This window comes from Oncorhynchus masou, chromosome 6 (assembly GCF_036934945.1).
Source record: "Oncorhynchus masou masou isolate Uvic2021 chromosome 6, UVic_Omas_1.1, whole genome shotgun sequence".
Classification (NCBI taxonomy): Eukaryota; Metazoa; Chordata; class Actinopteri; order Salmoniformes; family Salmonidae; genus Oncorhynchus; species Oncorhynchus masou.
The window spans coordinates 80,775,373-80,795,787 of NC_088217.1; the positions used below are offsets into that span (position 1 = coordinate 80,775,373).

The following is a 20,415-nucleotide window of genomic DNA, read 5'->3' on the forward strand; positions in this document are numbered from 1 at the left end:
GAAGCCAGTTTCCCTGACTGAAATTAACCATATAAGTAATAGTAGTAGTAATAGCAATACTGCGTAGTGTAATAGTATACTACTGTAGCTGTAGAAATATTGACATCTCTAACACCTCAGTCACCTGGCTTTCTCATCCAGGAAGGTGTAGGGCTTCTGTGGGACTCCCTGTCGTAGAGCTGTCTCACTCGGCTTGAGTGTGGTGCGGTCCCTGGGGGTCCCCCAAACAGGGGTGCCCCTCCCCTCCCCTATTGGGCTCAGACTGCTGACCTGGAGCACTTGGGGGGAGAATGAGGGGGCCGGGAGGGGGCTGGGGGCCATACGGGCAGTGGCGGCAGAGGTGTAGGTAGGAACGGATGCCATGACGGGCTTAGTGGGGGTGGAAGGAGGTGTAACGAGAGGGAGAGGGGGAGAGATGGGCGGGGTTTGGGTCATGGGTGGGACCACATTGACAGGACTCTGGGGTTTGGGGAGGATGAAGGGAGGAGGTTTGACTACAGGCGGGGAGGAGAGAGTTGGAGGGGTGGTAGGGGTGACCGTCAGGTGTTCAGTTGGAGGGGTTGTGATGGCAGGGCTGGCGGGGGCCGAAGGTGTAGAGGGAGAGAGAGCTGCGGTGGGAGCAGGGAAGGTTAGAGAGGTCTGTGTAAGGGAGGGTGAAGAGGGAGAGACAGTGGACACCGTTTTACCAGGAGGTTGCATTACTGCTGGTTTGACCTTTGTGATAACAGTCACTAAGGTGGTAGCTGCTGGGGCAGGGTGGGAGGGAGGTGAGGAGATTGTCTTCACAATGGCCACCGCTGGAGAGGACACGCCTACTGCAAAGCAAACACATCTCTCTTCAATATCATATTATCATAACCATTTTGTGAAACAAATTTGCAACAATACAGAAAAAAATGGCAGAACTTTCTTTACCACCTCTTTTGACCCAATTTAACACAATTTACAGAATTTGAACCCCCTGTCCAAAAGGTGTGTTTCAGCACCTGTTGAGTCCAGGCTGACTTTGTCCGATGTGTTGCTGTAGGGTCCCTGTCCAGCCTTGTTGACGCAGGCCACTCTGAACCTAAAGGCGCCCCCTGGTGGCAGGTCTGTGACATTGTAGTAACAGTCAGCCACTCCAGTCGCTATGATCAGCCAGTTGGCATCACCTGAAAGAAGAAAGAAAAGAATGCTTCATTTATATGATTGCCAATTGCGTCATGTTATATCAATATGGTCAAATAGCCAAATTATATGCGTCACTTTGACTTTACACACCACTGTCATTTGTTGCAGTACTTATAATTCACACAAGGTGGAGATAGTGTTTCATGTTGATGGTGAAACAGACGAAGGTTATGTTTACAATATCAGCTGTACACGAAGGTGGTGTGGAGCCATAATTATCTGTCATAGTCACAACTCACACAGAGAAATAACAGAATAACAAAAGAACATTCACATGGTAATGAGGAGATAGTGGGGCACAATCCAATGAACAAACACAGACAACAGCAATCATCCAAAGCCCAGCCTGGCAGTAACTGTGTGGTAAAACAAGGTATGAAGCCATCCAATTCAATCAGTCCTGAAATCATATTAACATTCATGTCATTCCCACTTTGATACAGTCCTAACGATGTAGGCTCTACAATGATTCACCGTATTATGAGACCATAATGACTTATAAAGCGTGATGAAATAGGGCTCATTAGCAGTCTATGTGGCCAGTTTGTACTGTGACTATTTGCCCAGTGTTTGAGTTATTCACTGCACAGTAGTGTTTAAAGTGACAGCCAAAGGTGTTTCCTACCCAACCGTCAATAAGGATAATACCTTTGGGTGAAGTGGGCTGTAAAATAAATCAAACATTAATATTTGGCTTGAGTTCATGGAGATGACTAGCCTGGAATCCAAATTGATATTCTCAGTGTCAATCGTGACATCAGTTTGAACTCCAGGCTAGGAGATGAATGTCAACCCACCTTCTGTCTTCCTCTCCAGAGAGTAGCTACAGGGGGGCTTGGTGTCGGCTGGTTTCCATAGCACCAGGGCTGTGTTGTTGTACGTCTGGGGAACCTCCGGGGTGCCTGGCCTTTTGGGGACACCTGGAGGGAGTGACAGATGGGAGGAGGGTGGGGTGGTGGGGAGGATGAAGGTGGGGTGGAGGGGAGATGAAGGTGGGGTGTAGGGGAGATGAAGGAGGGGTAGAGGGGAGATGAAGGAGGGTAGAGGGGAGATGAAGGAGGGGTAGAGGGGAGATGAAGGTGGGTTAAAGGGGAGATGAAGGAGGGTAGAGGGGAGATGAAGGAGGGGTAGAGGGGAGATTAAGGAGGGTTAAAGGGGAGATGAAGGAGGGTAGGGGGAGATGAAGGAGGGTTAGAGGGGAGATGAAGGAGGGGTAGAGGGGAGATGAAGGAGGGGTAGAGGGGAGATTAAGGAGGGTTAGAGGGGAGATGAAAGTGGGGTGGAGGGGAGATGAAGGTGGGTTGTAGGGGAGATGATGGTGGGGTGTAGGGGAGATGAAGTTGGGGTAGAGGGGAAATGAAAGTGGGGTGTGGGGGAGATGATTGTGGGGTGGAGGAGAGATGAAGGAGGGGTAGAGGGGAGATGAAGGATGGGTAGAGGGGAGATGAAGGAGGGGTAGAGGGGAGATGAAGGAGGGGTAGAGGGGAGATGAAGGAGGGGTAGAGGGGAGATGAAGGAGGGGTAGAGGGGAGATTAAGGAGGGTTAGAGGGGAGATGAAGGAGGGGTAGAGGGGAGATGAAGGAGGGGTAGAGGGGAGATGAAGGAGGGGTAGAGGGGAGATTAAGGAGGGTTAGAGGGGAGATGAAAGTGGGGTGGAGGGGAGATGAAGGTGGGTTGTAGGGGAGATGATGGTGGGGTGTAGGGGAGATGAAGTTGGGGTAGAGGGGAAATGAAAGTGGGGTGGAGGGGAGATGAAGGGTTAGGAGCAATAGGAAGTTAGAGGGAGATGTTGGGTATGGTGGAGGGGAAAGTTTGAGTTGTCACATATTTTGATGGTTAGGGTGTCACAGATGGGGAGGTTTGGGGATGGGGAAAGTTTGGATGGGGTGGGGTGTCACAGAGTGGAAGGATGGAGATATCCAATTGAAAGAGGAGAAACCACAGAGGACAGAGAGATGGGTTTGAGGATTTTTTTTACACAAACCATACACAACACTAAAAGATTTTCACCCTGATATGATGATTTTAATGAAGGCTGCCCACCACTGAGACTGATCCAGCCAAGGCCTCAGACCTCAGACAAGATGAGCAGTCTGGGGAATCTCTCAGCCAACAGATTGATGACAAATGGAGACAGATAGCATCAGCAGACGGGATTAGTAATGCAGACGCCCAGACAGTGTCCCCAGAGCAATTCAATTTGAAGCTGTGAAAATCGAACTGAAATGTAGCGCATTGAGTCTGACACCTGAATAAGAGAGAGAGGCCATCAAGTGTCTGGAGTCACCTAGTTCCGTCGCTTTGCTGATGGGTATTTGACTTTTTTTAATTGTTATTTATAGCCTGCTGTCTGGACAAGAACCAACAGATGCCAAATCATAATTTGATCATCCTGTTGTTGCAGGAACTAAAAAAAAACTTCTAAAGTTTGTAATTTCCACTTTAAAATGTCAGACTGTCACGACTCCGACCGAAGGTGGCTCCCCTTCCCGTTCGGGTGGCGCTCAGCGGGCGTCGTCGCTGGCCTACTAGCTGCCACTGATTATTTCCTCCCCCTCCTTATGTGTTTATTGAGTGCACCTGTTTTGAGTTGGGTATAATATTAGTGAGGCTTTATTAGTCAGCCGGCCGCCTGGTTCCTTGTGCGGGATTAATTATTGTGACCTTCTGTTTTGTGTAACTTGTGTGCACGTCTGTGGGTTACGTGTTTTCCCATTTCGTGGGTTTTTCTGGACAGTTTAAGTCCCCCTGTTTGGGGCGTTTGTTTGTTTATACGCCCTGTGTTTTCGTGGGGTTGGCTTATGTTCGCCGTTTTGGTGCATTAAAGTAGCACTCCCCTGAACTCTCTGCTTCCTGCTCCTGACTGCTCACCCACGACACTCAGAACGTTACACAGACTTTATTTGCCTTAACGAAAAATGTATCAACCCCTACAAAGAAAGAATATTAATTACAGTGCCTTGCGAAAGTATTCGGCCCCCTTGAACTTTGCGACCTTTTGCCACATTTCAGGCTTCAAACATAAAGATATAAAACTGTATTTTTTTGTGAAGAATCAACAACAAGTGGGACACAATCATGAATTGGAACGACATTTATTGGATATTTCAAACTTTTTTAACAAATCAAAAACTGAAAAATTGGGCGTGCAAAATTATTCAGCCCCTTTACTTTCAGTGCAGCAAACTCTCTCCAGAAGTTCAGTGAGGATCTCTGAATGATCCAATGTTGACCTAAATGACTAATGATAATAAATACAATCCACCTGTGTGTAATCAAGTCTCCGTATAAATGCACCTGCACTGTGATAGTCTCAGAGGTCCGTTAAAAGCGCAGAGAGCATCATGAAGAACAAGGAACACACCAGGCAGGTCCGAGATACTGTTGTGAAGAAGTTTAAAGCCGGATTTGGATACAAAAAGATTTCCCAAGCTTTAAACATCCCAAGGAGCACTGTGCAAGCGATAATATTGAAATGGAAGGAGTATCAGACCACTGCAAATCTACCAAGACCTGGCCGTCCCTCTAAACTTTCAGCTCATACAAGGAGAAGACTGATCAGAGATGCAGCCAAGAGGCCCATGATCACTCTGGATGAACTGCAGAGATCTACAGCTGAGGTGGGAGACTCTGTCCATAGGACAACAATCAGTCATATATTGCACAAATCTGGCCTTTATGGAAGAGTGGCAAGAAGAAAGCAATTTCTTAAAGATATCCATAAAAAGTGTCATTTAAAGTTTGCCACAAGCCACCTGGGAGACACACCAAACATGTGGAAGAAGGTGCTCTGGTCAGATGAAACCAAAATTGAACTTTTTGGCAACAATGCAAAACGTTATGTTTGGCGTAAAAGCAACACAGCTCATCACTCTGAACACACCATCCCCACTGTCAAACATGGTGGTGGCAGCATCATGGTTTGGGCCTGCTTTTCTTCAGCAGGGACAGGGAAGATGGTTAAAATTGATGGGAATATGGATGGAGCCAAATACAGGACCATTCTGGAAGAAAACCTGATGGAGTTTGCAAAAGACCTGAGACTGGGACGGAGATTCGTCTTCCAACAAGACAATGATCCAAAACATAAAGATCTAAAAAATCTACAATGGAAAATCTACAATGGAATGGTTCAAAAATAAACATATCCAGGTGTTAGAATGGCCAAGTCAAAGTCCAGACCTGAATCCAATCGAGAATCTGTGGAAAGAACTGAAAACTGCTGTTCACAAATGCTCTGTATCCAACCTCACTGAGCTCGAGCTGCTTTGCAAGGAGGAATGGGAAAAAAATTCAGTCTCTCGATGTGCAAAACTGAAAGAGACATACCCCAAGTGACTTACAGCTGTAATCGCAGCAAAAGGTGGCGCTACAAAGTATTAACTTAAGGGGGCTGAATAATTTTGCACGCCCAATTTTTCAGTTTTTGATTTGTTAAAAAGGTTTGAAATATCCAATAAATGTCGTTCCACTTCATGATTGTGTCCCACTTGTTGTTGATTCTTCACAAAAAAATACAGTTTTATATCTTTATGTTTGAAGCCTGAAATGTGGCAAAAGGTCGCAAAGTTCAAGGGGGCCGAATACTTTCGCAAGGCACTGTATAATCCACATAATAATTCACATTTCTTTTTGCTGCAGGATTCTTTTCTTGCTGTGAAAAACTGGGTCAAATTAAGATCCGGAATCTGTATTAGCTAGATGGACTGTCTGAGTGACAGTTGATTATTTGATTCTAACACATTGGATTCCAACCTGGGAGCGCATCTTTCTTTTTGTAATAAGCAACACTCTCCTCTTGGAATGATTAGAAAGAGGTTGTAAATTCAAGGCAAAAAGCCATTTGTTTAATCAGCCGTAAACTACATTAATATTTATGCCATGTATATTTATGCCATGTCATTAATATGCATTGCATTCACACTCGAATACAAATCCTATTACCTAAACCTTTCAAGGGTCATCACATCGTAAAGATTAATAATACATGTTTTTGCTTAGAATGAAGGGCAAATACCCCTTTCTGGATTCAGTGTAAATGTCATGTTTACACGAAAGGTTTTGGATGCAATTCAAATCCAACAGATTTTACAGGTCCAGGATATTAAAATATCACATGAAGATAACGGCTTAAAAAAATTGTATTTTCCTGTTTCTCCACAAATCTAAATGACGGGATTATCGTTGATAATAACATTTTCTTGTATAACATGTTACTCACAGGCCAGAGACAGTGTGCAGGAGCTGGTGACGCTGGCTAAGGGGTTACTGGCCACACACTCATAGAGCCCTGCGTCCCTCCTGCTGGTCTTCATGATCGTAACGAGCTGCCTGCCGTCTGGACAGGAGATCAGACTCATCCTGGCGTCCATCTCCAGTGGTCTCTTATCTGTGGACAAGTAAACCCATCAACAAGAATCATTACAGTGGCATCCTGTAAAGTAGTGTGTCATTTTACAGTCCTATTTCAAAAGGTGTTTATCTAGTATTCCATGAGAAACTTTATGGAAATAATGAGCAATCTCTAACATCAACACAAGTTTAGGAAGTCGTGCTCACACAGGGCACCATGTAAGTAATGAGCTATGATGGGTTATGACAATATATCATCCCTTCACAGGCAACGACCAACGTTTCAGCAGCAGCTCCGACGGTAAAGCTTTATTAGACAGCGCTGTTGCAAAGAGTGTTGTGTCTGTCAGCTCTATGAGTTCTTACCTTTCGTCCAGCAGATTTGTGGGTGGGGGCTGCCAGCCGGGAGGCAGCTAAGAGTGACAGGGTCACCCTCCAATAAGACGTGGTCCCTCAGCTTGATATGGAACACAGGAGGGAAGTCTGGGAAAAACAAGGGTGTGGCTTAATAATATTATTGAACACTGAGAATGAATTTAGAATGTAAAAGCAGTGTGCAGCTTTCATTGCCAAACTCCAACTCTGTATGCACATTCAACATAAAGGCAACTGGATGCTGAATTTAGCAGACAGTACTAGAGGAAGTGCGGGAGTACTGCAGGCTGCCTGATGACCCCTCATCTTTGGCTGAGGGGAGGTCAGTCTGAGAGGGGGTCTTATCCTTCCTGCTCCTGCCCAGACCCCACCTGTCCCACCGCGACCGCCTGTCAGTCTCTGGAGCTGTGGAGGACAAGACATAATGGCAAACAGCTGAGACAGAGGAACCTGAGGAGGTGAGCTAATATCTCCAGGATCTAGGCTGCAATAGTCTATGTGCCTGGGGGCTAGTGTCAGTCTGTCCTATCTGGTGTAATTCTCCTATCTTATCTGGTGCCCTTTGATTTTAGGTGTGCTCTCTCTAATTCCCCCATCTCTCTCTCTCTCTCACACACCCACTCTCTCTCACTCACTCACTCACTCTCCCCTCCCGTAGGACCTGAGACCTAGGACCATGCCTCAGAACTACCTGGCCTAATGACTCCTGGCTGTCCCCGTTCCCCAGTCCACCTGGTTGTGCTGCTGATCCAGGACCTGCTATTTTTACCCTCTCTCCCACCACCTGCTGTCTCGACCTCTGAATGCTTGGCTATGAAAAGCCAACTGACATTTACTCCTGAGGTACTGACTTGTTGCACCCTCTATAACCACTGTGATTATTATTTGACCCTGCTGGTGATCTTTGAACATGTTGAAGAATGATCTGGCCTTTATAGCCATGTACTCTTACACTTTTAGAAAAAAATAGCTGTCTAGAACCTAAAAGGGTTCTTCCGTTGTCCCCATCGGAGAAGCCTTTGAAGAACCCTTTTTGGTTCCAGGTAGAACCCTTTCCTGAGAGGGTTTTACATGAAACCCAAAAGAGTTCTAATTGGAACCAAAAAGGGTTCTTCAAAGGCTTCTCCTATGGGGACAGCTGAAGAAACCTTTGGGAATCCTTTTTTCTGAGATTGTATAATCTACACCCGGCACAGTCAGAAGAGGACTGATGTAAAAAGGGCTTTATACATACATTTGATTGATATTTGATGGAAATTGCCAATGCCATCTTAGCCAGCATAATATTTCAAGATACATATTACTTACTGAGCGACTTTTGACTTTTTGACTTTTCGGAATGAAGGCTTGATGCAGACCCAATGGATTCCTTGGACACTTTGGATTCTTTGTTTGTCTGTTTGGCTAGATGATTCTCTGGGATCCCCATCTCTTTGAGACCTCTTCCCTCGGACTGGGAATGTCGATGACGGGAAAACAGTGGAGTTTTCTTTCCCTCTGGCTTCTCTTCCTCCATCTCTTTCCTATCCTCTGACTGGCTTCGGACTTTCCCAGAAATTCCTGCCACCTTGTTCTCAAACTTCTTCCTCATCGCCAAGACGGGGGAATCACTGACCTTCTTAAAATCCTTTTCTTCTGCATCTTTATGACTTTTCTCTTCCTCCACGCGTCGCTTGGCCTCTTTCTCCTCCTTCCTTTCCTCTGACTTGCTCCTCAAACTGGCTGAGATACCCGCTACTTTGTTCTCGAACTTCCGCCGCATGGCGAAGACAGACGACTCCTCCATCTTTTTGCGTTCTCTCGCCTCCTGCTCTCCCCGAGCCTCAATATTGTCCAGCTCTGTCGTGTCCAGACTCTTACTGCGGCCTATGGCCCAGGACACCCTGCGCTTACTGGCCGCAGGCTCAGTCTCCTTTGACTTCTCCTCCTTTTTATCTATGGACGGGGTCCTCTTGGTGCGCATGGAGAACCGTCCAATGATGCCCAGGGACCCTGGGTCTCTCTCCACCTCCCTCAAGTCCTGGACTGACTTGGACTTCTCCTGCAATCCTTGGGGCACCATCTCCAGCGGAGCCCCCAGACGCCCCGGCCGGTATACCTCCTCACCCTCGCCTGTCTTACGGGGAAGGGTCGGGGACTTCTCTTCTGATTTGGTCCTGGTAATTCTCCGGAGCCCACGGGTAAGGGATGACTCACGCTTCTTGAACCTGGATTCAAAGACTTCCTCCGAGTCTATGTCCTTGATATCTGTTCTGAGTGGCGTGGTAGGTTGGCGTGGGGTGGTGGGGCGGTCTGGGACCGTAGACGAGCTAGTCGAGATGGTTGGGTTTGTTGGGCGTTCGGTGGCCACCTTGGCGAAGACGGCAGGGTGTTCAGGAAATGTGGGGCTAGGTGTAGATTGAGATCTCCGGCTGCTGTCAGGTTTTCCAGACGGTACTACAATAGTTTGCATCACGTTGGCATACGCAGACGTTTTTCCTGTAGGCGTAACCCCTGGAGAATCACAACCTTTTGCGTTCACCTCTTCTTTCTTTAACTCTATCTCCTGCTTCTCTTTCTGTTCATCTTCCTCAGTATCCTCCTCCTCTATGACGATCACAGGAGCTAACACAGTAGGAGACCTGCCCTGGGAAATCTCCCTCTTCGACTCGTGTCTATCAACCCTCTCCTGTGCTTTGGTCCTTCTCCCCGTCTCTTCATCTCTTTCAGAAGTTTCCTCAGACTTGCTCTTCTTCTTCTCCCCTGGCTTTTTCTCTTCCCTTGCTCCTTGGTCCTCTTTGACTGGGGTGGGCTGTATGGAGGAAGAGGGCACATGAGAGTAAGGTCTGGAATCCAGCCTGGTCTGCTCCGTAATTGCTGATATGGAAGTGGCCTCCTGGAGGTCTTTCCCCTGTGCATTCCTCTCAATGCTCTGGGTCCTTTCAGCACTGTCTCTCCTCTCAGTGCTCTGGCTAGATGTGCTAGTGGGGATCTCTAAGGGGGCTCCAAACTGCCGGTGTAGGGGCATGGGCTCCGAGTCTCCCTGACTGAAGGAGGAACTCTTCTGGAACATTTTGATTTTGGTTGTGTCTTCCACTGCACATTCGGTAGAGGCTGCTCTGGCCAGCGACCGCTCTGGCGCCCCCACCCTGGATCTCCTCAAGTTTCGGTCCAGGGACGAGGTTCGCCTCTCATCGTCCATTCCTAGGGTCTCCAGCAGGGGACCTCGCAGGCCGCTTTTGCTGTTGCCTCCCCTCAGCAGCCTCTGTCTCATCAGCTCCAGTTTGAGGGCATAGTCCTCCTGGCTCATCTTAGCCGCCCCAGGGCTGGGGCTCCGATTTGGTAGCTCCATGGAAATTGCCTTTTTAAGGCTTTTTTTGCCGTTGTCTTCTTTGCCCTCCTCCACAGCCCCCTCCTCTGGCTCAATGTGGAGAAGCAGGGCCGAGTCAGCTGAACTGCCCCTCCTCATCGTTGCTCTGCGGGACTTCGTCTGAGTGTCATCCTCCTCCACACTCGAGCCCTTCTTCAGGGGGACTCTCTTCGTTTTCACTACAGTCTTCTCCTCTTCCGAAGACCCGCCATCTTCCTCGGTTGTTACACTTTTTCTCGTTCCTCTGCTTCCTCCTAATTCCTTGGCCTCCTTTTTGGACACCACCTCCTCTATGGGCTGTTCCCTGTGCCGGGTTAACCACGCCACTTCCACTGTCCCATTGTCCCTGGAAGGCAGTCCTGTGACGTCCTCGTCACCTGGTATCTCGTTGAGGGAGACCCTGGAGCCGGAGAAGACCATAGATAGAGGCATGGGGATGAAGGGGAGTTCGTCCACATCTTCGTCTGAGTCAGAGGATGAGGAGGGTGGGGGCGAGCCCTCTTTGAGGTGACGGGCCACAGCGATGGAGATGTGATTGGACGAGTCGTTGAGAAGCTCAGGGATGGAGCGCATCACCATCTTGGATTTGTAGCTGATGAGGGAACGCTGGGTAGAGATAGGGGAAAAAAGGGACGTGTTAAAGGAGTAATTTGGAAGGTACTTAGAGGGATTCATTGAAGTGTACTACTATGTATTACTTACAGAAATAATGAATGCCTTACCTGCCAACGTCTCCGAGATAAGACCTGCTTTAGGATCGCTGTGTTGATGCTCTTGTCTTTTATTGAAGTCTTGAACCAGGGGTGGCGAAGGCTCTCTGTAGCGTTAGGCCTCCTGAGGGTAAAACATCACACGGTGACAAATAAAACACCAAGTCCCAAACACTTATTTTCTGGTCTTTTCTGGAATTCATTACAATAAATTTATACCAAGGCATTATCATCAATAACACTCACAGTCTGTCAGCCACTAGCAGTTTGATGACGAACCCCTTGGCCTCTCTACAGAGGTCAGCAAACATACTCTCCTCAAAAGCCACATTTTGGTTCCTGATGTTGAGGACGGTGCATCTGTCGTTCTCCCCAGCAAAAGGAGACACACCAGTCAGGCTAGAAGGGAAATATGTTATGTTAATAGTCTTTACTGAGACTGTTTCCTTGCTGTCAAATCCATTTCAAGTGGGCCAATTGAAGCCTGAGGCAATATGCAAACAATATCCAGGTGATATGCATTGGTGTTTTGCTTACTGAGGTTATAGAGTGTGGAAAAGAATTACAGAAATGTAATGCAAAAAGTGTATTGAATTCTAAGAATATCTCGACTAGACACATTTATCATGTTCTTAGTCCAAGCAGAACCTTAACCACTCACCATAGGTAAGTGATAACCCCAATAGGCCTGTGAACAGAGAGAGGGAGACAGATGACTTTCAGAGGGCAAGATGAAGGAGAGAGGGAGAGAGCGATAAAATCATGATTAATCAGGAAATAGATTAAAGGAGTCTCCAGCCCCCTCCCCCGACCAGTTGCTCACCAAATGTCTGTTGCCTTGGAGACCGGCGTTTGGTTAACGATCTCCGGAGCAACAAATTCCGGAGTGCCGTATTTGCAGTAGTGGGCTTCGCTGGTCCCCAGCTTGACGGCATTGCCAAAGTCACAGATGCGGATCTTGTCACTGTGTCGGCCTGCCATTAGGATGTTCTCAGGCTGGGTGGGTTGGATGAAAACAGGGAATTATTAAGCTAGGTTTCCATCCAATTGGCAACAGATTTTCATGCTAATATTCTAAAATACAAATAAAATGTACATTAGAGACCATCCTCTTATTTGATCTATGTGAAACTATGACTTGATTTGTGTAATGTTATTCATTTTAGTGTACATGTTTTCAGTGAGGAAAATACATTGGTATCTGAGTAGTATGTATTCTTGGGTTTGAAATATTCTTTCCTTGTTATATTAAGTAAGTTGATCATTGCAGAAGTATCTGTTATACAGTGCCTTCGGAAAGTATTCAGACCCCTTGACTTTTTCCACATTTGTAACGTTACGGACTTATTCTAAAATTGATTCAATAAAAAAAACCTCAGCAATCTACACACGATACTCCATAATGACAAAGCAAAAAAAAGGCTTTTAGAATTTGTAAAAATCAGAAATACCTTATTTACATAATTATTCAAACCCTTTGCTATGAGACTCGAAATTGAGCTCAGGTCCATCCCATTTTCATTGATCATCCCTGAGATGTTTCTACAACTTGATTAGAGTCAAACTGTGGTAAATTCAATTGAATGGACATGATTTGGAATGGAACACACCTGTCTATATAAGGTCCAACAGTTGAAAGTGCATGTCAGAGCAAAAACCAAGCCATGAGGTCGAAGAAATTGTCTGTAGAGCTTTGACACAGGATTGTGTCGAGCCACAGATCTTGGGAAGGGTACCAAAAAATGTCTGCAGCATCGAAGGTCCCCAAGAACACAGTGGCCTCCATCATTCTTAAATGGAAGAAGTTTGAAACCACCAAGACTCTTCCTAGAGCTGGCCGCCCGGTCAAACTGAGCAATCGGGGGAGAAGGGCCTTGGTCAGGGAGGTGACAAAGAACCCAATGGTCACTCTGACAGAGCACTAGAGTTCCTCTATGGAGATGGGAGACCCTTTCAGAAGGAGAACCATCTCTGCACCACTCCACTAATCAGGCCTTTATGGTAGAGTGGCCAGACGGAAGCCACTCCTCAGTAAAAGGCACACGACAGCCCGCTTGAAGTTTGCCAGAAGGCACCTAAAGACTCTCAGGCCATGAGAAACAGATTTTCTGGTCTGATGAAACCAAGATTGAACTGTTTGGCCTGAATGCCAAGTGTCACATCTGGAGGAACCTGGCACCATCTCTACAGTGAAGCATGGGTGGTGGCAGCAACATGTTGTGGGGATGTTTTTCAGTGGCATTTACTGGGAGACTAGTCAGAATCGAGGCAAAGATGAACGGAGCAAAGTACAGAGAGATCCTTGATGAAAACCTGCTCCAGAGCACTCATGACCTCAGACTGGGGAAAAGGTTCACCTTCCAACAGGACAGCGACCCTAAGCACACAGCCAAGACAATGCAGGAGTGGCTATAGGATAAGTCTCTGAATGTCTTTGAGTGGCCCAGCCAGAGACAGGACTTGAACCGATCAAACATCTCTGGAGAGACCTGCAAGTAGCTGTGCATCAACACTCCCCATCCAACCTGACAGACCTTGAGAGGATCTGTAGAAAGGACTGGGAGAAACTCCCCAAATACAGGTGTGCCAAGTTTGTATCTTGTAGCTTCATACCCAAGAAGAGTCAAGGCTGTAATCACTGCCAAGGTTTTTAATATTTAATACATTTTCAAAAATGTCTAGAAACCTGTTTTTGTTTCATCATTATGGGGTATTGTGTGTAGATTGATGAGGGGCAATTTAAAAAAAATACATTTTAGAATAAGGCTGTAACATAACAAAATGTGGAAAATGTCGAGGGGTCTGAGTACTTTCCGAATGCACTGTATAATAGCTTGTGATTAAAGTACTGTATTTGTCCCTTGCACAGTGGGAATCTGATGTACCTTAATGTCAAGATGAGCAATGTCTTTCTGGTGAAGGTAGCTGACCCCTTCAAGCACCTGCTGAATACTGGACCGGATCTGCAGCACAGAATATCTCCTTTAACACATTTGACATTCTATATTCTACATTCTGTATTCTATATTCTACATTCTATATTTTACATTCTACACTGAACAAAAATATAAACACAACATGTAAAGTGTTGGTCCCTTGTATCATGAGCTGAAATAAAACATCCCAGAAATCTTCCGTACTCACAAAAGCATATGTCTCTCAAATGTTGTGCACATATGTGTTTACATCCCTGTTAGTGAGCATTTCTCCTTGGCCAAGATAATCCATCCACCTGACAGGTGTGGCATATCAAGAAGCTGATTAAACAGCATGATCATTACACAGGTGCACCTTGTACCACGCACAATAAAAGACCACTCTAAAATGTGCAGTTTTGTCACACAACGCCACAGATGTCTCATGTTTTGAGGGAGCGTGCAATTGGCATGCTGACTGCAGGAATGTCCAACAGAGCTTTTGACAGAGAATTTAATGTTAATTTCTCTACCAAAAAGTTGCCTCCAACATCGTTTTAGAGAATTTGGCAGTACATCCAACCGGCCCCACAACCGCAGACCAAGTGTAACCACGCTAGCTCAGGACCTCCACATCTGGCTTCACCTGCGGGATTGTCTGAGACCAGCCACCCAGACAGCTGATGAAACTGAGGAGTGTTTCTGTCTGTAATAAAGCCATTTAGTGGGGGGAAAACTATATCTGTTTGACTGGGCCAGGATCCCCAGTGGGTGTGCCTGGTTCCCAAGTGAGTGGGCCTATGAAATCCATAGATTAGAGCCTAATTTATTTATTTTGATTAACTGATTTCCTTATATGAACTGTAACTCAGTAAAATTGTTGAAATTGTCACATATTGCGTTCATATTTTTGTTCAGTATATATTCTATATTATACATTCCATAATATATATTCTACATTCTACCTTCTGTTTTCTACATTCTTGTACGCTCAACAAATATAAAAAATATATTTTACTGAATTTCGCTATCTTTTAGATAAAGATAATTGAGTCGTTCTTGGTTGATTTTTCAATGTAATCCAAAGCACACTCAAACATAAGGTCAACAGGCCAAGGCAAACCTCGGACTCCATGACAGTAGTCTTCTTGGTCAGTCGGTCCAGAAGCTCCTCATGGCATCTTCACACAGCAGTTAAGGAGAATAGAGGTATAGTGTGTAAAAACCATAGAGATAGATAGAGGACTCTAGTGCCAAAATCCCATTTTAGCTTGGGCAGCGCCATTGAGGACTTTCACCATTTTGAAGTAATCAACTGGGTGGGTGGGACTTCCTATGGGTTAAGGAAGGATCACATGATTCCATTTGTGTCATCAGAAGGGATCAGCCAATTAATTATACTTGTGAGCAAACAACACAGTACAGGTGGCACTATACACCCTTTCAGTTTGTTCACCAACTCATAGACATAGTAGAAGGTGGACTACTTCAAAATGGAGATGGCCTCAATGGCATTGCACATGCTCTCACAGGCGCCATCATGAGACAGATACAATGATGCAATGTCTATATAAGTCTATGGTGATAACCTTATCGCTATAGTCCAAGTGGGTGGCAAATGACATTTTTTATAATAAATGAACCAAACTCCCACACATGGTGTCTCCTGGTAATGAAACCAATCTGTGATGAGTCAGGAGAAAGTAGCGCTTCGGTTCAGTCATGCCTCCAGGGGAGCAGAAAGGACATTGAGATTAATGCTATGCAGCAGTTCTCTCTCATCCACACAGTGGGAAGAAGGTGGGAAGAAGGCTCTTGGCTCTGGTATGTTCATGGAGAGGATTTATGCAAAGATGTTGGATCAATGCCATATTTTGATCCATTTTGGATCTAGCTGTAAAGAAAAATGAATATAATTTGAAAACAAACAATTCTAGGAACCACGGTGTTAGTTTTTGGTTGAAACCTGGGCTAAATTGAGTACATTGATGGCTTTATTTTTTGATGCAACAGTATTACATAGATGAGATATGTTAGATTAACAGGGAAAGAACCTTGTCGCAACCAATACAATACTGTCTCAGAGGATATGTTACATTCAAAATGTTAATCTCTTGTAATGTGTCTTCTTCCATGCTGACCAGACTGCCCACGGTGCGTGCGCGAGTGTTGCAAAATAAATGTACACATACATGTTATTCAATAATTTCATCCAAACTGCTCTCCAGCGTCTGTGTATCCAGGCGCAAAAATTGTTTGATTTTAGACGTGTGACGCGCTGCAAGTCCTGCCTCTCCATACTACTCATTGGTTTTTACAAGCATATACCCACATGGGTGATTGAAAGATGAACGGGGTCCACACTCCAGTCAAGTTGGTGGTGGTAATGCCAACCACCATATAACATCCACAGAAGAAGAAGAAGATGAATGAACGAGGAGAGATGAATCAAAGACAACTAAGTCAAAACTAACTAGGTTTCCTTTTTATCTGTGGATGAATTGTTGGAGTAGAGAACACATGATTTTGAGTGACTCAAAATGGGTCAAAATTCTACAAAGATCCAGAAAAAAATGGCTATAAGCATTTCAGGTAAAATAAACCAATGTCTTCTAAATCCAGAGGCGCTACATCGCAAGACTTATGGGAACACTTGTGAAACAGACCAAACAGACTAGACCTGGGTTTGGTGTTTGAGAAGTGAAAAATTATTCTCAAAATCTAGACACAACCTAGATTGGAGCAAATGTCTTAAGGAGTTGAACATGTTATTTTTCCAATCTTGACAAAAGGACAAAAACAACTTTATATGGAAGGAATGCCTTTGATTTAACGGCCTGCACATTCGCAGTTTGGCGCGAGACCCAATGACCTGTTTCTATACATGAGCTTTACTCGCCAACGTCACCATGTCATCGCCTACAAGTGTGATCAGGGATCTGAATACTGTACTGTCTTTGGTTTATCGCCCAGGACAAGTTAGTTAGCAACAAATTAGCTAAATGTCAATGAATGTTTAATGTGTTTTGACCTCTCCCCAAATGAATAGAGTTGGTTCACAGTTGGTATTTTAGCCTGCGTGTCGTGAAAGCATCTGGTGGGGATAGACAAAATCAACATGCGCATGAAGGCGCACGATGGCGAACGCGGACGCATGCGCAGAACCGGTTAGGTCATCATGTTATGGGTTTTCTGACAACTGAAATTAATCAAAGAATCAGTCAGTGAAAGGATACAGCTCAGTGATGATGACAACCATGTTCTTCTTCTCAAAGGCATCATGGAAGTAGAGGATTTTCTCATGGTTCAACTCTGACAGAAGGTTCAACTCTCTTAGGGCCAAGGCCTTCCTCTTGGCCCTCGCAGACACGAACTTGGCCGCGTACTCCACCTTCCCCTTCTTCTCAGACACCCTCTTCACATAGGAGAACGCCCCACTGGAAAACAGTCGCACAATGATGATATCAATGCAATAACTCTAGGAGAACGCCCCACTGGAAAACAGTCGCACAATGATGATATCATGCAATAACTCTAGGAGAACGCCCCACTGGAAAACAGTCACACAATGATGATATCATGCAATAACTCTAGGAGAACGCCCCACTGGAAAACAGTCGCACAATGATGATATCATGCAATAACTCTAGGAGAACGCCCCACTGGAAAACAGTCGCACAATGATGATATCAATGCAATAACTCTAGGAGAACGCCCCACTGGAAAACAGTCGCACAATGATGATATCATTGCAATAACTCTAGGAGAACGACCCACTGGAAAACAGTCGCACAATGATGATATCAATGCAATAACTCTAGGAGAACGCCCCACTGGAAAACAGTCGCACAATGATGATATCAATGCAATAACTCTAGGAGAATGACCAAATATTTCAATGGGAATGAGTTCTGAGAAACCAAAAGTCCTCGTTGAGAAAGTAAAGGGACATGAGTATTAAACGGTACGTAACACCTTGTTATTGTTCAACTTCTGGTGAGTCAAGCCAAGCTCTACCAGAGAAAAACAAAAACAAATAGCCTTTGTGATGTGTTCCTCTATTGACGGGTGACTCACCTCTCCTCTATTTCTGTCTGCTATCATTATGCAGTCAGGCTGTTGTTTGGTGTGGTGGAATTCCCCCTACTGACCCTTGGGGCCACCGTTCACAGTGCAATTTAATACAGATAGTAGCTACCACTCGCAGAGCCTTTAAATACAGAAGAGATAGCCTGGCTGAGCGGATGATGTTGGTGATTGCCTGGTCCATGACTCACCGTCCTATCTCCTTGTGTACATCGTAGTAATCAGTCAGCCTCCGCATCTTCCTCAAAATGGACCCCTCATCCTCCATGGGCTCCTCCACCTCCTTCCTCACTGCAGGAAGAGGGTTGGTACAGGGGGCAAGGTTTATGTGGGTTGGTGAGTGGTTTGTGTGTGTGTGTCTGCGTGCGTGTGCGGGCTGACAGATGGTTTAATAGTCTCAGACACCTTGTGGTCTAACCCATATGGAGCAGATTTGGTTGTTTAACTCTCGATTACAACAAGCTTTGGCTGAGATATTACAAGGAAAAACAGATGCAATCCAAATAAAACTGCCATTTCTGGCAACAACAAATAATAGGAAAAGCCTTGGTACTGTGACATCTGTGTTAACAATATTCAGTGTGCAGAAAAAGCACACTTTTCAACAAGAGTCTTTAATACCTTACCATAAGGGTGTGTTAATCAACAGTAATTCATCAATTATGTAAGCACAAAGTATCATTCTTGTAGATGTTTTCCAGACTTATTCCAATATCTGTATACATCCTTAAACATTTCAGACAATATAGACTATGGTCCTGACCTTTGTGGACAGTGAGTTCAGCCTTGCAGGAGACCTGCCCAGCCAGGTTCTTGGCGGTGCAGGTGTACACCCCTGAGTCCTCAGGCAGGGCATTCAGCACCACCAGGGAACACTCCGTATCATCGTACACAAAGGTGAAGTGACTGCTCTCTGACAGCAGAGTGTCATCCTGGAACCACAGAACAGATAACCACAATCAATTCCACTTGATCAACTATCATGGAGGAGTAGGTTTGTTTTCCTGGAACCACAAAGGAGTTAATCATCCAACAACCTGCTTAATCACTGCAGAATAAGTTTATGTGGTGAATGATATGATATCCATCCATTGACTCTTATCATACCTTGTACCACAGAATATCAGGATCGGGTTGTCCCTCGACAACCACAGCAAAGCGAGATGTCTCTCCTACATGTATTTCCAAGTCCTCCATGATGGACTCAAATTTAGGACGCACTGTTGGGAGAAAAGGAGGATAGAGAGTTTGGAGTCAGCTTGGCTTTTTACCTCATCATAGTTACAGTAAGCACCAGGGCTGTTAGCTGATTCTAGATCTACACATAGGGGTGAACTTTGACCCCAAACTCACCTGCCATGGCCAGTAGGATGGTACAGTGGTCGCTGCCAAACTGGTTGTTGGCTGTACAGACCAGCTGACCGGTGTCAGTGCTCTTCACCCTCTGGATCTTTAAGGTGTGTTGGTCGTCGTCTGGCATGCTCATCTCAAACATCCCTGGCTTGTTGAGCAAAACCACTCCCCTCCTCTTCCAGGTGACCACAGCATTAACGTGGTTAAGGGTGAGGGTGATGCTCACGGACTGGTTCTCCACCACGTACACAACGTCAGGCTTGTCCAGTATGATGGGAGCTTTCCTCAGATAGGGACCTGATAGGGATCAAAGGTCAAATGATCAAGGGAGCAAACCATCATCTCTGATGTGTTGACAGACCAGCATTCTCTCACAATAGTAGATCCTATATATCCAGCTACATATCTGTCTCGAAGGACCATGTAATTACAATATTTTTGTACACCTGCTGCAATGTGTTTGGTGACATTGCTTTTGCACTATGCAAGTGTTTACATAAATCCATTTAACCTTTGACCCTCCAAAATAACTGTAGAGACTTGGAGCTTATATAAGTACCTCTATCCATGAGCTGCACCAGGTCAGTGGAGGGGGATGGTTTGCTGAGGAGCTTGGCGGTGGCCGCTAGGACCCTGAAGGCATAGCGGACTCCCTTGGAGAGACCGGTGACTGTGTAGGTGGTCTCTCTCAGGTTGGAGACTATGATGCTCCACTGGATGGAACCCAGAGGCTGCTGCTGCACTGCATACATCAAAGAACTCCCATCTGGAAGTACAACCATGAGGGTTACTGTAGTAGTGTAGCGAATTTGGAAGGTAGAGGAGCCTGAAAGGGACTCAAATCCAGGTACCTGTGAATCTCAGTTTTATTGAGGCATACCTATGGAAGAGTCAAGCCTCTTTGGTTTCTTCCAGCTGAGTGTTATGGTTTTCCCTGTTATGGACTCTACCACTGGAGGACCATCGGGGGGATCAGGAACAATATCTACCAAAGGAAAATACAAATGTACCAACACACCCATACTGTAATCAGTTGACACAATGATTCTCGTGTTTTTTTGTTGTTGGAGCACCTGTTGCTGTGATTGCTGGTGGATGGTCCCC

General features: G+C 45.6%; 1 protein-coding gene and 1 long non-coding RNA gene across 3 annotated transcripts in view; one reads left to right on the top strand and one right to left on the bottom strand.

The window, feature by feature from the left end:
• The window catches only part of LOC135542777 (uncharacterized), a 24,646-nt gene extending 10,734 nt beyond the window's left edge, over positions 1-13,912 (top strand). The window contains exons 3-6 of one of the 2 annotated variants that reach the window (XR_010456131.1): positions 6,395-6,645; positions 6,792-7,356; positions 7,557-7,741; positions 13,827-13,912. This is a non-coding gene — a long non-coding RNA (uncharacterized LOC135542777). The remainder of the gene's footprint in view (positions 1-6,394; positions 6,646-6,791; positions 7,357-7,556; positions 7,742-13,826) is intronic. The other variant, XR_010456132.1, reaches the window with a different exon arrangement.
• Positions 1-20,415, bottom strand: part of LOC135542774 (striated muscle preferentially expressed protein kinase-like) — a 67,154-nt gene that overhangs the window by 3,415 nt on the left and 43,324 nt on the right. Inside the window, exons 20-39 of the mRNA XM_064969964.1 lie at positions 20,192-20,296; positions 19,871-20,077; positions 19,312-19,608; positions 19,066-19,178; positions 18,722-18,890; positions 18,150-18,249; positions 17,109-17,309; positions 14,996-15,053; positions 13,843-13,920; positions 11,781-11,953; positions 11,619-11,645; positions 11,204-11,356; positions 10,970-11,081; positions 8,207-10,853; positions 7,160-7,303; positions 6,890-7,006; positions 6,393-6,560; positions 1,968-2,090; positions 987-1,151; positions 125-815 (exon numbers count right to left, since the gene is read on the bottom strand). Of these exons, the coding sequence (XP_064826036.1) occupies positions 125-815; positions 987-1,151; positions 1,968-2,090; positions 6,393-6,560; positions 6,890-7,006; positions 7,160-7,303; positions 8,207-10,853; positions 10,970-11,081; positions 11,204-11,356; positions 11,619-11,645; positions 11,781-11,953; positions 13,843-13,920; positions 14,996-15,053; positions 17,109-17,309; positions 18,150-18,249; positions 18,722-18,890; positions 19,066-19,178; positions 19,312-19,608; positions 19,871-20,077; positions 20,192-20,296 (5,848 nt within the window). The remainder of the gene's footprint in view (positions 1-124; positions 816-986; positions 1,152-1,967; positions 2,091-6,392; positions 6,561-6,889; positions 7,007-7,159; positions 7,304-8,206; positions 10,854-10,969; positions 11,082-11,203; positions 11,357-11,618; positions 11,646-11,780; positions 11,954-13,842; positions 13,921-14,995; positions 15,054-17,108; positions 17,310-18,149; positions 18,250-18,721; positions 18,891-19,065; positions 19,179-19,311; positions 19,609-19,870; positions 20,078-20,191; positions 20,297-20,415) is intronic.